General features: G+C 33.7%; 2 protein-coding genes across 3 annotated transcripts; one reads left to right on the top strand and one right to left on the bottom strand.

The window, feature by feature from the left end:
* Positions 1–6499: 6499 nt before the first annotated feature.
* LOC108484948 (auxin-induced in root cultures protein 12-like) lies at positions 6500–7355 on the top strand. Its single transcript, XM_017788827.2, has one exon. The coding sequence runs from the start codon at positions 6554–6556 to the stop codon at positions 7256–7258; it is 705 nt and encodes a 234-aa protein (XP_017644316.1). The 5' UTR covers positions 6500–6553; the 3' UTR covers positions 7259–7355.
* An 861-nt stretch (positions 7356–8216) lies between these two features.
* On the bottom strand, positions 8217–11545 carry LOC108469342 (autophagy-related protein 3-like). 2 transcript variants are annotated; one of them, XM_017770234.2, is made up of 10 exons: positions 11269–11545; positions 11025–11095; positions 10790–10906; positions 10534–10700; positions 10240–10325; positions 10033–10084; positions 9805–9870; positions 9530–9657; positions 9191–9293; positions 8217–8596 (listed from the first exon to the last, which is right to left on the bottom strand). In XM_017770234.2, the coding sequence occupies exons 1-9, from the start codon at positions 11427–11429 to the stop codon at positions 9197–9199; spliced, it is 945 nt and encodes a 314-aa protein (XP_017625723.2). In that variant the 5' UTR covers positions 11430–11545; the 3' UTR covers positions 8217–8596; positions 9191–9196. The 2 variants fall into 2 exon arrangements, with proteins under 2 accessions (XP_017625723.2, XP_017625735.2); XM_017770246.2 differs by having other exon boundaries at positions 8217–8587.
* Between the last annotated feature and the right edge of the window lie 1912 nt (positions 11546–13457).

Here is a 13457-nt window from a genome sequence, read left to right as displayed (position 1 = left end):
CCTAGAACAGCAATCAGATTTTACAAAGAGAGAAATAAGGGAAGTAAGCCCGGTAACACCACGTGTTCAAATCCGGTGACGGTCACGGGTTTGGGGTGTTACAAAACGATGGCTGCACCACCAGTAACAGTTGAACCTTGCAAAACATATAACTTGGCAGTCTTTCTCTGCCCTTTCATCACAACGAGTGAACCTTTGTTAATCTTTAGAACACCACTTTCAGCTATGTACTTGTACCCCTTTGAATTAAGAGTACTCAACGAAATCAAATTCCTCTTCAATTCCGGTACATGTCGTACGTCACTAAGTGTTCTGAAGACTCTATCGAACATATTAATTTTGATCGTGCCAATAATTACTATTTTACATAAAACATTATTTTCCAAAAAAACAACACCTTCAGACACTGTTTCATATATTGTAAATCAATCCCGATTAGGAGTCATATGGAAGGTGCAATCAGAAACAAGGATCCACTCCTCGCTTACTTTAGGGCTGTCAGTAAAAGGAACTAGGAATTCACCATTGCTGTAGTCTTCTACAACATCAACTTCACCAGATTGTTTTGGTTGTTTTCCCTTTTGATTCGCTGCCTCTCTTTTGATCTTATTATGTAACTTATAGCACTCAAACTTAATGTGCCCTTTCTTCTTATAGAAGTTACAGGTTTTACCTTTTTTTGAAGATCTCGATCTACCTTAGATTTACCGCAATGACTTCTTTCATGTGTCCTCTCATGATTATCATTAGTAGTTTGTTTTTGTCTCCCACGAAAAATAAGACCCTCTCCTTGATAGTTAGATCCAGACACAAGATGCTTCATCTTGTCATACGATGTTAAGGAATCATAAATTTCATCAACTATGAGAGACTTACGACTATACAAAATCGTATCTCTAAAGGTTGAATAAGACATGGCAACGAACAAAGTAGAATTAACCCTAAATCTTCTTTATCATATTGAACCTCCATGGCCTCTAGGTCCGAGAGAATTTCTTTAAACACAGTTAAGCGTTTGTACATAGACGCACCTTCCTCCAAACGATAACCATAAAGGTGCTACTTCATATGCAACTTGCTAGTTAGGATTTTCAACATGTATAACTGTTGTAGCTTTTCCCATAATGCAATGACGATCTTCTCCTTCATCACGTCTTGTAGAATTTCATTCAACAGATGTAGATATAATTGCGTTAAAGCCTTTTGATCTTTACGCTTATTCTCTTCCTCCGTCAATATCGAAGGCATCTTATCTACCCCTAGCAGAGCATCCTCCAAATCCATTTACGCAAGAACTGCTTGCATCTTTATCTACCACAACGAGAATCTAGTGTTGTGATCCAACAACAAAATATCATACTTCATTGTCGCTATTACCGTGATTGAGACAAGCAACGGAAAAAGCTCTGATACCAATTCGTTAAAATCTGAACATCGATAACGGAAATGTAGAAAGATTGAAAGAAAAAGAAAGAAAAATAGAACACACAGATTTTACGTGAAACCTTTTCTGGAAAAACCACAGTTATTGAAGAAGAAAATTCACTAATGTTGAATTTGAATGATTATACAAGAGAAGTTTCAACCACATCTATTTATAGGTTGAAAAAGTCTAATTCTAATCAATGCAAAATATATTATACTACTAAATCTTCTAGAAAGAAAATATATTTTGTTTAACTTGACTTGCAAGCAGTCTCTTAGATTTTGTTTAAATTAATTTGCAAGTAATCTCTTAGAATATGGGTCACACAACTTTAACAATAATATATAGCATGGACACATAAATAAGTTATATCCATATTTGGCCATAATTTTTATAAATAAATATATTATAACACTTTTATAACATGTAATTTATTATTATAACAAATTTTTTAACCATAACTTTAATTTTTTAGGATTTTAAATAATATAATTTTTTGTTATAACTTTTAAAATACACAAATTATTTTATAATATATTTTGTAGGATTTATAATATAATAATTTTTTCCATAATCATCCCAAACACTTATACATTTTCATCCTTATAATATACTTTTTACAACTTGTATAAAAACAATTTTTAAAAAAATAGATTTGAGTGTAATTGCATGTATAATTACTCAGATTCTTACCCTCCACTAAAGAATTGGAAAGTGTAAGTGGGGTGCTCCAATTACATCCAATTTGGTGAGACCCATCAATTATAATGATTACCTAACAAACTTTTATAATTACAAACAATTACACTCAAATCCAATTAATAGGTGGTTTTCTAAACACTACCTACATGACTTAGTTAATAAAATTTATCTTAAATTTCGTTATATCAAAAGCTTGAGACGTCAAAACTAACAATCTTATTTTTTTATATATATACAAAAATTTAAGAGAAATTTGCATTCTAACAATCTTATTTTTTTATATATATAACAAAATTTAAGAGAAATTTACATTTTAAAATCCACCCTAAATGAATTAGAAATTTGCATTCAGAACTTCCATGCTTGACTTGCATAAAATCAATTTTAAATAGTTAAAAACACTTTGACATAGACTTCAAAAACATTTAACTAAGTTAAAATACATTTAAAATATGTATTTTTTTAAAAGTATTTTATAAGTTTTAAAATGTTTTGAAAATGTTTCAAACGCTAAATAATTTATTTAATAAAATTTATATATCAAAAGCTTGGTAAAATTAACAATCTCCTCGTATAATAAAAATTTAAGAAAAATTTACATTTTGAAAATCTTCTTCTAAATCAGTTTGGCATTTTCAAAACATAACTCCTTTAATGAAATATATATATATATTTTTCAAATGTGATAAAAACATTAAATTTCAAGGAAAGATATGATAAATAAACATACATGAAATCCAATCAATGTATTTAAATAATAATATATCACTATTATGTGCCCCCTTATGAGCTCCACCACTATTTTCTTGGCACTGTTAGTAAAATAATAGGAGTTTGTCATTAACTCTGTCCCTCAGAAAGGATTGTATGAAACAGTGATGCCACGTTATTTATATCCCTTTCCAATAGTTTTATGCCACATCAGTATTTTTATCCTGAATTTCAGGATTTTATCATGAAAAAAATCAAATCCAAATTAAAATACTGAAATTCAAGATAAGAATACTAATGTGGCATAAAACTATTGGAAAGGGATACAAATGACGTGGCGTCACTATTTTATAGAATCCTTTCCCCTCTGTCCCTTTAATTTGTAAATACTCATAGCAATACTTCATTGACATTCGTGGCTGATTCTTTGCGATCATCAAGTGAATACACAATAACTTCCATGTCTTCCCTGTCTTTAACGAGCAAGGAAGATAAATCTCACAATCCTTATCCAAGTTTCGGGCATGCTTTGAGCTCATGAAACTGATCATAAAGATGACCAAATATGGGAGAAACAAAATACATAAAAATCGCTGCAAGTACCTTGGGTGATCAAATCAGATGCAGAATAAATGAAAAAATGGGAAATTGAAGAGTTAGCAATTGAAGGCTTTGAGTTATATTAGCAGTAAACCGTATGGTTGAAGAAGAGAGTGAACGTGAGTTCTTTAAAAACAAGCAAATGAGTTTTCTCAAGTGAAACTTTATTGTAAACATAAAAGTGACAATCAAGTATAACTTGACATTGGAACCTTCTTTGTTCTCTCCCATTATGTTCCATAAATTGCTTCAGTAACTGGGCAGGTTCTAAAACTTGCGATCACAATGAGGCAACCCCCACTGCGAAGGGCAGATTGAAACGGAAGTATTAAACCTCTTTACCATAAGATTGCCACTACAGCCATGAAAACCCATGGTCTTAGCCGAGATGCACCATGACTCAAAGACAATGGAGCTGCTATAAGAACAGTCAAGCAAATCGAAACACGATCCTGAGCACTTATATTTTTCGGATTTCTCTCTTTTGATACCAGAAAAGGAGAAAAAAACAGGGAAATGAAGGTTAAAGTCAAATAGGAAAGAAAAACGTTGCTGCTGATTCATATTTTTCCATTCAGACTACAGAATTTTTTCTATGTTTAGCAAGAAGTTAACGTTGTAAAAACGTTGATGTCATAAACTGTAATATGAAATAAGTTTACGCAGGTGCCAAAGGAATAATACGAGGGGCAAAAAAAAAGGACAGGGAAAAGAGGGAGACGATTTTTCTTTGCATTACTATCTTATCAATTCACATTACAACTCTCACTCATATTACACCTATAATGGGTCGGATTATTCGTTTAGACCTGAAAGGTCATCTAAAAGTGGGAAGGTTTAGATAAGAAAATAAGCTCAAAAAATGGACTTGAACAAAAAGTAGAGCTCGTTTTTTAAATTGACCGAATCTCATGTAGAATTTATTTAGTTTGGGTCTGATTAAAATTAACTATTTTGCTGTTATTTCGCTATTATATTATTACTATTTTGTTATTATAGTTTGTATTTTGTATAATTTTTATTTTATTGTTAATTTCACTATTATTTTAGAGGTATTTACTTGTTAAGTTTTAATTATTTTAGCGTTATTTATTTTAATATTTTTAGTGTATTTGATGTATTATATTTTTAAATTTATTTTTATATAAAATAATTTAAACAAATTTATCTGAGCCAACTAAGTTAGACTCGATTTTAATATTTTTATTTAGATCAAATTTAAAATAAAATTTTAAACCCATTTCTCGAATTGGACAAGACCCATGAACCCTAACTCATATACATTCACACTTTTACCATTTTCATATCAAATACGCATTAGCATGGTGATTTGATGTTACCTTGAATTTAACATTGATGAGTGTTTAGGTACTCTTCCTAACAATGAAAAAACATACCCACATATTTATAATAATAAATAATATCATATTCTACAATATAAAAATAATGAAACAACTTTTAAGTTTATATATTCAATTTATCATAATATTAAAGAATTTTAATATTATTTAAATAAATATTTTACTTTAATAGTAAAAACACAATACTTTTTAAATAAAATGTTAAAAGATTTCAGCAAAAAATTTTAACCTTAATGTAAACTTGTTATACTCCTAATTCAATAATGATACGTGCTAGAATGAAGAATGATCTGAAAAGAACCTAAGCAAGGACCCTCCACTTAGTGCGACTCATGAGCGTCCCTCTGTCTCAAAGCCTATATGGTGACCCTCCATATGGAGTCATTTGTGACCGACCATCTATGAATCTCATTTAGGCCAGATGATAGGTCACTTACTACAAGCAACAGTACTGTGCATGGCAAAAACTAACATGCAATAGACTTGCCACCTAATTGACTACACGGGCAAGTTTACCACTTGTATTGTCGATGACATGACACTACTTGACAAAGGACCACCCTCTTATATACCCTGAAGCATGAGAAGCAAAGGGATTCACTTTCTCTCCTCCAAGGAAACCTTATCTCCCTAGCCTTTTCCTTCCTTGTTCCTCTCATTTCTTTCTCTTTCAGCTTCCTATTCCAACTCTTTGTGTATCATCTAACCTTCCAATTACCATTATCTTCTCCTCCTAGTCTCCTCGTTATTAATTTCTTGTACCAACAAAACTAAATCGTAAAATACCCTAAAGGTGCTCATAGGCCGGGCCAGGCCTAACAAAAAATTTGGTCTCGTTTGTTAGGCCCAGGTTTGGCCTGAAAATGGGCCTAAATTTTTTTCTAAACCCGACTCAAATAAAAATGCTAAAATCTGGGCCCAACTTGGCCTACCTATATTAATTTTTATATTCTTGTAAAATATATATAATACATAAAAAATACTATAAACATTAAAATAAATATTTCCCAATAAATTGAGAATAAATTTTAAAAATATGTATACTTAAATAACACTAAAAGAGATACAACTTAACAAGCAAATGCCTCTAAAATAATAACAAAATTAACAATAAAATAAGTGTTATACAATATTTAAACAATAACAATAAAATAATAGTAACATAATAATGTAATGGAAACAAAATAAGGAGAAAACAACAATAAAATAATATTAAAATAAAAAATAACAAATTTTTTGTTCTTTTGTAAATTTGAGCTGGAATAAGCCTGGACAAAAATATCTTACTCGAGACTTGATTTAATTTTTAACCAAACTTATTTTTTTATCTAATTTTATTTTCTGAACCTATAAATTTATTTAAATCCTTCAACTTTTCAACCCTGCAAATACGTACCAATATAAACCATAAAATCTTAAAGATTTTCGCACTATAATTGATGACAACTTTGAGATGTCATCATACTCCACTCACTTAAATAACCATATGCAGCCTTTGCTATTAGTAACTTTTCTTTTATCTCTGTTTCAACTTGTTCTCGCCTAATTCCATTCAGATTGTGCATGTGATCTACCCATACTAAAACAAGCCCATCAACGTGGCATCAAACTATTGGATTCATAACTATAAGCCCAACTTAAGATTCCAGTTTCAGCCAATCTTTCTACCTTTATATATTCCTCCAAAATTCTCCAAACATGAACCATAATAATTGTCGTCTCCATTTTCTTTGTCATAAAATCAAAAGAGAAAATGGGGTCTCTGTTTTGTCCATCACTGATTGTATTCTTTTCCCTTTGGCTTACTTTGATTTCACCTTCACATTCAATCGACTGTTCATCCCTGAAACTTCCCGGCGGCATAAGACACTACTCCAACTGCACAGAGCTTCCCACCCTAAACTGCACCCTCCATTTCACGTACAACGCCACAAACTCCTCCCTTTTCATTGCCTTCTCAGCTGCTCCCTCCAACGCCGACGGTTGGATAGCTTGGGCCGTCAACCCCACGGACACAGGGATGGCAGGTTCCCAAGCCCTCCTTGCCTTCAAGAACAAAGGCTCGATTGTTGTTAAAACCTATAACATAAGCTCCTACAGATCTATTGTAGAAGGGAAGCTATCCTTCGACGTGTGGGACCTGGAAGCCGAGGCTACTAACGACGGAAAGATGGTTGTATATGGTTCATTGAAAGTTGAAGGCAGCGTGGAGAAGCTGAACCAGGTTTGGCAAGTGGGACCAGGGGTGAGTGACGGTCACCCCATGAAGCATGAGTTTGGTAAAGCTAATCTGGGTTCTTGGGGAGAGTTGAAGTTGGTGGAGAAAGTAAGTTCAGGTTCCTCATCCCCTGCGCCGTCACCTGTACCTCATAATGACTCGGGAGATGGTTCCAGGGCTAAAATATATGCTGGATTCTGGATCTTGGCTTTGGTTTCCTGGCTGGTTTCTGTACTGTGATTTGGAAGTGTAATAAAAACCAGCATATTTTATTACTATTAGTAATATTATTAAAACATATTTTATTGAAAAGAGAATCCAGGTTGACCTGTTGGAATCGCCTTTGCATTATTTACCTTGTTTCGTCGAAGACCAAGATCACTCCATTTCTTTCTTTCCTAAAACAGTAATATTGCAAACTTTACAAAATATTACATCAGTATGTACTAAATTAAGAACAATAGCTACACCATAATGCTCTTGCAAAATTACAAAGCTCTGAATAAATGATCCACGGCACATTTGAGTGACTCAGATATTCCTTTCCCTTGCTGCATGTGCGAGTGGTAAGCAATCCTGACATAGTAATTTCCATAAGAAGATGAGTTGCAGGGGAAAGATATCAAAACTCAGTTTCATTGGAAAAATATACAAAAGCAGTTGTCACAGTCTCAAATCTAAGATTGGAAAATAGACAAAAGGGATTGCCACTGGAATCTTTTAAGTTTTGCAGATTACTCAGGATTGATCGTATAATGAAATAGTAAAATTTATCCAAAGAAATATATAGAAAGGTCGCACATGGTGTATCATTACTTTCCTTCTTTTGTCATAATTTTTCTTTGTTTCATGTGAGGCTGAGTTGTTGGAAGAAAATCTTCAGATTCCTTTAGTAGTTATATTATTTACAGAAGAGGAGAATGTTTGTAATTGCATCATAAAATTAAGAGATTTGGGTTCATGCCAATGACATTCTTGCTCTCAACTCAAGACTTCCATTTTTTTGGTAAAGTTATAAATAAATGCTATAATAACGTCCATATCTTTTGAATGTTTCCTTTTGACCTCTGACTTCAGGATTTATTATACCCTCCATGTGTTTATTCGAAAGTTTTGATAAACGTCAGGTGTTGTACATATGTCTTTTAGCTTGCTCTATTGTAAAAAAAACACAGAGTTGGCTCTTCTAGAAATCTCGTTAGCTTTGAGTACTAGCACTCAACAAAGTACTATTTTATTTATATCTAGCAACCAACCATACAGTAGTCTTACCGATTCACAATCCCCACTCAAGAATCATATTTACAAGGCACAATCAAACTCACTATACCCAAAGGCCAATCATATTTGTGGCAAAATAACAATGTAGAAAGGTAAGTTTCAGTTTATTAACAGATGTATTTACAAGCGTGGCAGTCATTAATAGCTTATGAACAAACAGCGACACAATTATCTGTCATTCAGTGCTTGGAAGGATGGTTGACCATCCAGCGCTGACTGCAGACATTACAAGTAGCTTCAGGAATGCATCAGATAATAATCAACTAGCTCCGAATTGTCAATCTGTGCCTGCAAAGTCTGATAATATAGAAATCAGTTCAGTCAAGTAGCGTAAACTGTAGTGATATGAAGCTTTATACAAGTATTATGTGTGTGGGTCTCGAATAGTACATGTAAAAGTGCAGGTTTCAGGTGGTACATCGACCCAAAATGAAAGAAATGATGGTGTTGCTAATCATCAGTCTCGAATGCAAACTGCATATGATACTATTGAGTAAATAGGTAATTTAATGGTTAAAATATGTCATAGGGCTTGTACACTTCATAAATTTAGGATTTAATCCTTTTATTTTTATTTTAATCTCTCTATTTTTAAGAAATTCAGGTCTAATCGTTAAGACTGTTATTTTTTATGTTAAATTTGTTGGTGAGACATTTTTTAAAAAAAAAAATACTCACTTGGTAGCGAAAATGACATTGTAATGAATCTGAATTTAACAAAATAATTTTAACAAATTTAATAGTTAGACCTAAATTTTGAAATATGAAAAGTGGATGGACTAAGTTCCTAAAAGTAAAAGTACAGGGACTAAATTCCAAATTTATGAAGAGTACATGGACTTATGGCACATTTTAACCTAATTTACTACAAAGCTAAGAAATGATGGTTACCTCTATTTAACTGCTGGAGCTACCAAGATCAAAGTCCATGGTGTAGTCATACTCAATTGTTGGAATTACAGAGGCCACAAATTTCAAGAACAAGAAAAGATACCTGCAATGGTCGAGTTGGAAAAAGAAACTCATGAGCAAAGTTTACAAGAGAAATGCCAGTAACATTAATAGCACAAAGAACCTAAAAGTACATGTATACTGTAATTTTAAGAGTAAGAAAACAATATGATCAGAGTTGTCATAAATTTGTAATCACACTTGCACACATGTTTTATCAAAAGCTAAAAGGGTCAATTCACAGCAATTTAGCAGTAAAATGGGGGACCAAAGTTTTACTTATCAACTTCTGGATCAACACCATGAGACATCAGCACATCAATGATCTTTTTCATCACAGCACCATGTCTGCATGGGTGTACAGACGCGTGTTTCCCAGGTAAGTGAGGATGGTCCTCAATAGTAACCTGTATCCAGGAATCAGCATGGGGTAAGACATTTTTCAAATTCTTAGGAGCATGAAGACAAAAATATGAGACAAGTAAACTGAATTCATACCCTAACTAAAAAGAATGAAGTAAATATAAAATCTTAAATTGGCTAGTACAACATACAGTTTTGTGTGCATGGTCCTGACTAACATCCTCCAGCACAAGCTCTGGTTGCAAAAGCATCCTCAACTACGCCCAAATTAAGATGAGGGGATTGATTTGAGCCATATTGATTAGTTCAATTTTTGCTTTTAAATAAACAGAATGCAGTAAATGCAGGGGTTTCATTTTATTATTATATATGGCAAGGGAGAATTTGGAGGGAGGATGGCCCCATTCTCCAACACCTACCTCATCATACCCAGTAAGCCAGACCCTTGGAGTTTGATAGTATTTATCATACCTGCAAAGAAAATAAAGTTTAGCAAGTTTAAACTCTCACTAGATGTTTGGTTTGACATCAAGTTAATGAGTTATCAAGAGAAATGTTTAAGATTGAGAAGCGCATATTCTGACAAAAATTTCTAAGCAAGTTTGCTAGCACCAGGATTATCTTACGTTATGCTGACATCATAGGTTCGGGTCCGTAAAATATTGTCATCATCAGGCTCTTGAGCAACAAGGTAATCCGATGGTAGAGTTGCCTGCATTGATCATAGGCGAATCAAATCAGTACATAAATAACCTTCGAGGTTAACCATCAGGTATGCAGTGTTAAGGTAGTACAACAAATTAGTTTATATGCTTTCAACTTTTATAGAAGGCTAATCTACACCAATTGGTTACAGAAAGAAAAGAAAAATAAAGCAATGAAAATCAATTTGTCTATCAGATAAGTTTCTCAGGATTTACCGCATCAGTATCAATAGCATTGTCCGCTTCTTCATAGTCAGCCATGTCGGGTATATCTTCTTCATTTTCACCGCTTCCAAAATATGAAGGTATCGACCTTACAGTCTCATTCTGCCTTATTTCTAAAGTCTCCATTGAAGGCAAGATTTCCTCCACATCATTTCTATCTGTCAGGAAGAGAAGTAGCATAAGAAGTCCAAATTTTCATCTTAGTTTCAAACAACTAAACAAGTGCAATCTCAAGGAAGAAGATAACCTTTAGGTCTCCCATGAGTCGCCAACCAACCATCATTGTCTTCATTATCAAGAAGAAACTCTCCTCCAGCAGCTTCATACTCTTGTTCCACCGATGCAGCCCTCCTCAGGCAAGGAACTAACCAGAAAATCACCAAATAAGATTTCTAGTAATGATCATGATACTAAATTCAAGAAAAAAAAAACATTTGACAGAAAGAGAAAAGAAATTCAAGTAAAATGGTGGTCAATTTCACCATTCCTAGTAATCAAGTATTGCTTTTCGGGCGGTAAATAGGACTTCCTCTTGCTTGGCTCTCCTGATTCCCTAAAATTCACACCAGTCCACTGAATTAAACTATCGTACACTGAGCTACACAGTCAAATTAAAATTTTAGCATAAAATAATCCATTAACATGGATATACAATATGAAAATCAGAATTGATTGGTGCAACCATAGAATCATAGAACTACCAAAAACACTTGGAGGAGAAAATACCAAGACCAGGTAGGGCATTTGGAGACGAGATTGTCGCCCGCGAGGATGAACTCGGAGACGCTCAAAACCCCTTTCTCTTTAAAAGCAGAGACGGTGCGGGGCCCTGTTATTCTCTCCACAGTTCCTTTGAAAGCCTCGTGAATCTTCTGAGAAAGCACCATCTTTTACGATCAACCGAAACTCTAGCGGTTCAGTCGAAGATTGAAGAGTGAGTTGAAACCCTGGAGATACTTATCGACGAGGTGGACAGCGAAAAGGATTGCCAAATGTATTTGATTATATGGGAAAAAACCAAATAAATAAATAAATAAAAAGGTAAATTACACCAATAGTTATTTAATTTTGAGATAGTTGATAAAATAATTACTTTGATTTCAATTTAGTCACTCAATTTTTTAAAAATAACAAATCAGTCATTTTAACCATTTTTTGTTACAAATGTAATGAAAAAGTGACATAGTAGTTGAGAGATTCCTTGTTGTCATTAACTAGAAGAAGAAGAAGAAATAGAGATGTCGACCGTGATTCTAGTATGTTATTGTGCAAACCTAGCCAAATTAGACACCTCTTGGTCCAATGACAACCCAGGTAGGAGGTTTTTGAGTGTAAGAAGTTTGGGAGTGGGTTTCGAAAACCATGCTGTTTTTTCGCCTGGTTTGATCTACCATTGACGCCCTGTTCACGAATTGTGTTGTTGGGTCTTCTGAAAAAAGTTAGTACATTGGAGGATGTAAGGAGGAGAGAAAGAAAACCATGGGTTTTGGTACTGTTATTTGTAATACTGTTGCTACTTTTTAAACCCTAAACTAGCTTATGTGATAGATGGTGGTGGTATTGTTGTTGTTGTTGTTAGCACTGAAAACAAGCTTATATGGCTGTTGGTTTTAGGAGAGTATTCTTTCATGGCTGCTAAGGGTCCTAAATGTAATGGTTTGTAAGGGGTAGAAGTTTGCTTACAGACTTAAAAGTTGAAAGACTAATTGTAATAGGAGAGTATTATCACACATTTGTATTTCATTTCATTTGATTTTCTGAATGTTTAATATTCTTTTAAGACTTGAAAGAGTATTTGGTTATTGTTTTTATTTTCTTACATTACATGGATCAATGCTCAGAGTGGTACAAGAGATAAAACAGATAAAAAAGAAAAAGCCAGAAAAAAATTGGTCAGCATTAAACTTCTTTCATAATTTAAGGTCAAATTGTTTACAAAAAGAATGGCAAACTATTGCCAAATTTGCTTACAATTCAATACAATTAAATAGATTTGAATTGTAGGCAAATTTAGAAAAAAAACTTAGTAACTATATGCCTAAGTTTAGATAATAGTAGTAATCATAGGAAAATTTACACAAGTTCAAAAAGTTAACAAAATAAACGTCCGGTTCACAATGTCATCGATGGGTCTGTAACAAATGACTCTTGAGTAGAAGGCATCTATCTAACAGTGTTAGTTTCCTCTTGAATGAAAACTTTTCTCTTGGGGCAACATCTTGTTGGTGAGTTGGAGCAGTTTGTTGATGAGCTAGGGTAGATTTCTGCTGAGTTAGGGTAGTCTCTTACTGAGTTAAGGTACCTTGTTGCTAAGTTGGGGCGACCAATTGGTTATAAACACCAACTTTGTGTTTTTTGACCTACAGGAACAAGTGAAATCCATCAAACAAATTACATTTATAAGTAATCTAATGAAGCAAATGCAGATGACTTATTCGAATGTTTTGGCCAACTTCCCCTCTACAACTCTTTTTGTGGTCTAATTTATTGCATTTAATGCAACTCATTTCCACCTCTCTCTTGGTCAGCCTTTCTGTTGTTTGTGGCTCATCAGATTCTTTCCTTCTCACCTTAGTAGGTCTACCAGGTGGCCTTCTTAGTGTAGGAGGCAATATTAGTAGCATGTTTGGCACAAACTCCCATTACTTAGGACCCCTTACTGGCCTTATGAAGTTGGAGGAAATGGCAAGCTGGGTTTTCTTGGTGTACCAAGTTTGTACATAAGTTTTAGGGTATTCATCTTTTAGATGAATGATAGCCACTGCCTGTATGTAAGGGATGCCAATGAGATCCTAATTCCTGCAAGAGTAGGAATTCTCAACTAGGTCCACCACAAGCTAACTACCTAGACCCACATTCAACTTGATATCTGTCAACATTAACATGTGATGGAACACACCTAAAAGATCAACTGC

The sequence above is a fragment of the Gossypium arboreum genome, chromosome 7 (genome assembly GCF_025698485.1).
Source record: "Gossypium arboreum isolate Shixiya-1 chromosome 7, ASM2569848v2, whole genome shotgun sequence".
Classification (NCBI taxonomy): Eukaryota; Viridiplantae; Streptophyta; class Magnoliopsida; order Malvales; family Malvaceae; genus Gossypium; species Gossypium arboreum.
Note: the sequence above shows the minus strand (reverse complement) of the source record. Positions and strands in the feature narration are given on the sequence as shown.

Excerpts from the sequence above, each read along its gene's own strand:
- LOC108484948 (XM_017788827.2), top strand. The coding sequence starts at position 6,554 with ATGGGGTCTCTGTTTTGTCCATCACTGATTGTATTCTTTTCCCTTTGG.
- LOC108469342 (XM_017770234.2), bottom strand. The coding sequence starts at position 11,429 with ATGGTGCTTTCTCAGAAGATTCACGAGGCTTTCAAAGGAACTGTGGAG. Across the intron at positions 11,096-11,268 it reads AAATGCCCTACCTGGTCTTG|GGAATCAGGAGAGCCAAGCA; the intron begins GTATTTTCTCCT and ends TGTGAATTTTAG. Across the intron at positions 9,658-9,804 it reads AGGACCATGCACACAAAACT|GTTACTATTGAGGACCATCC; the intron begins GTATGTTGTACT and ends TCCTGGATACAG.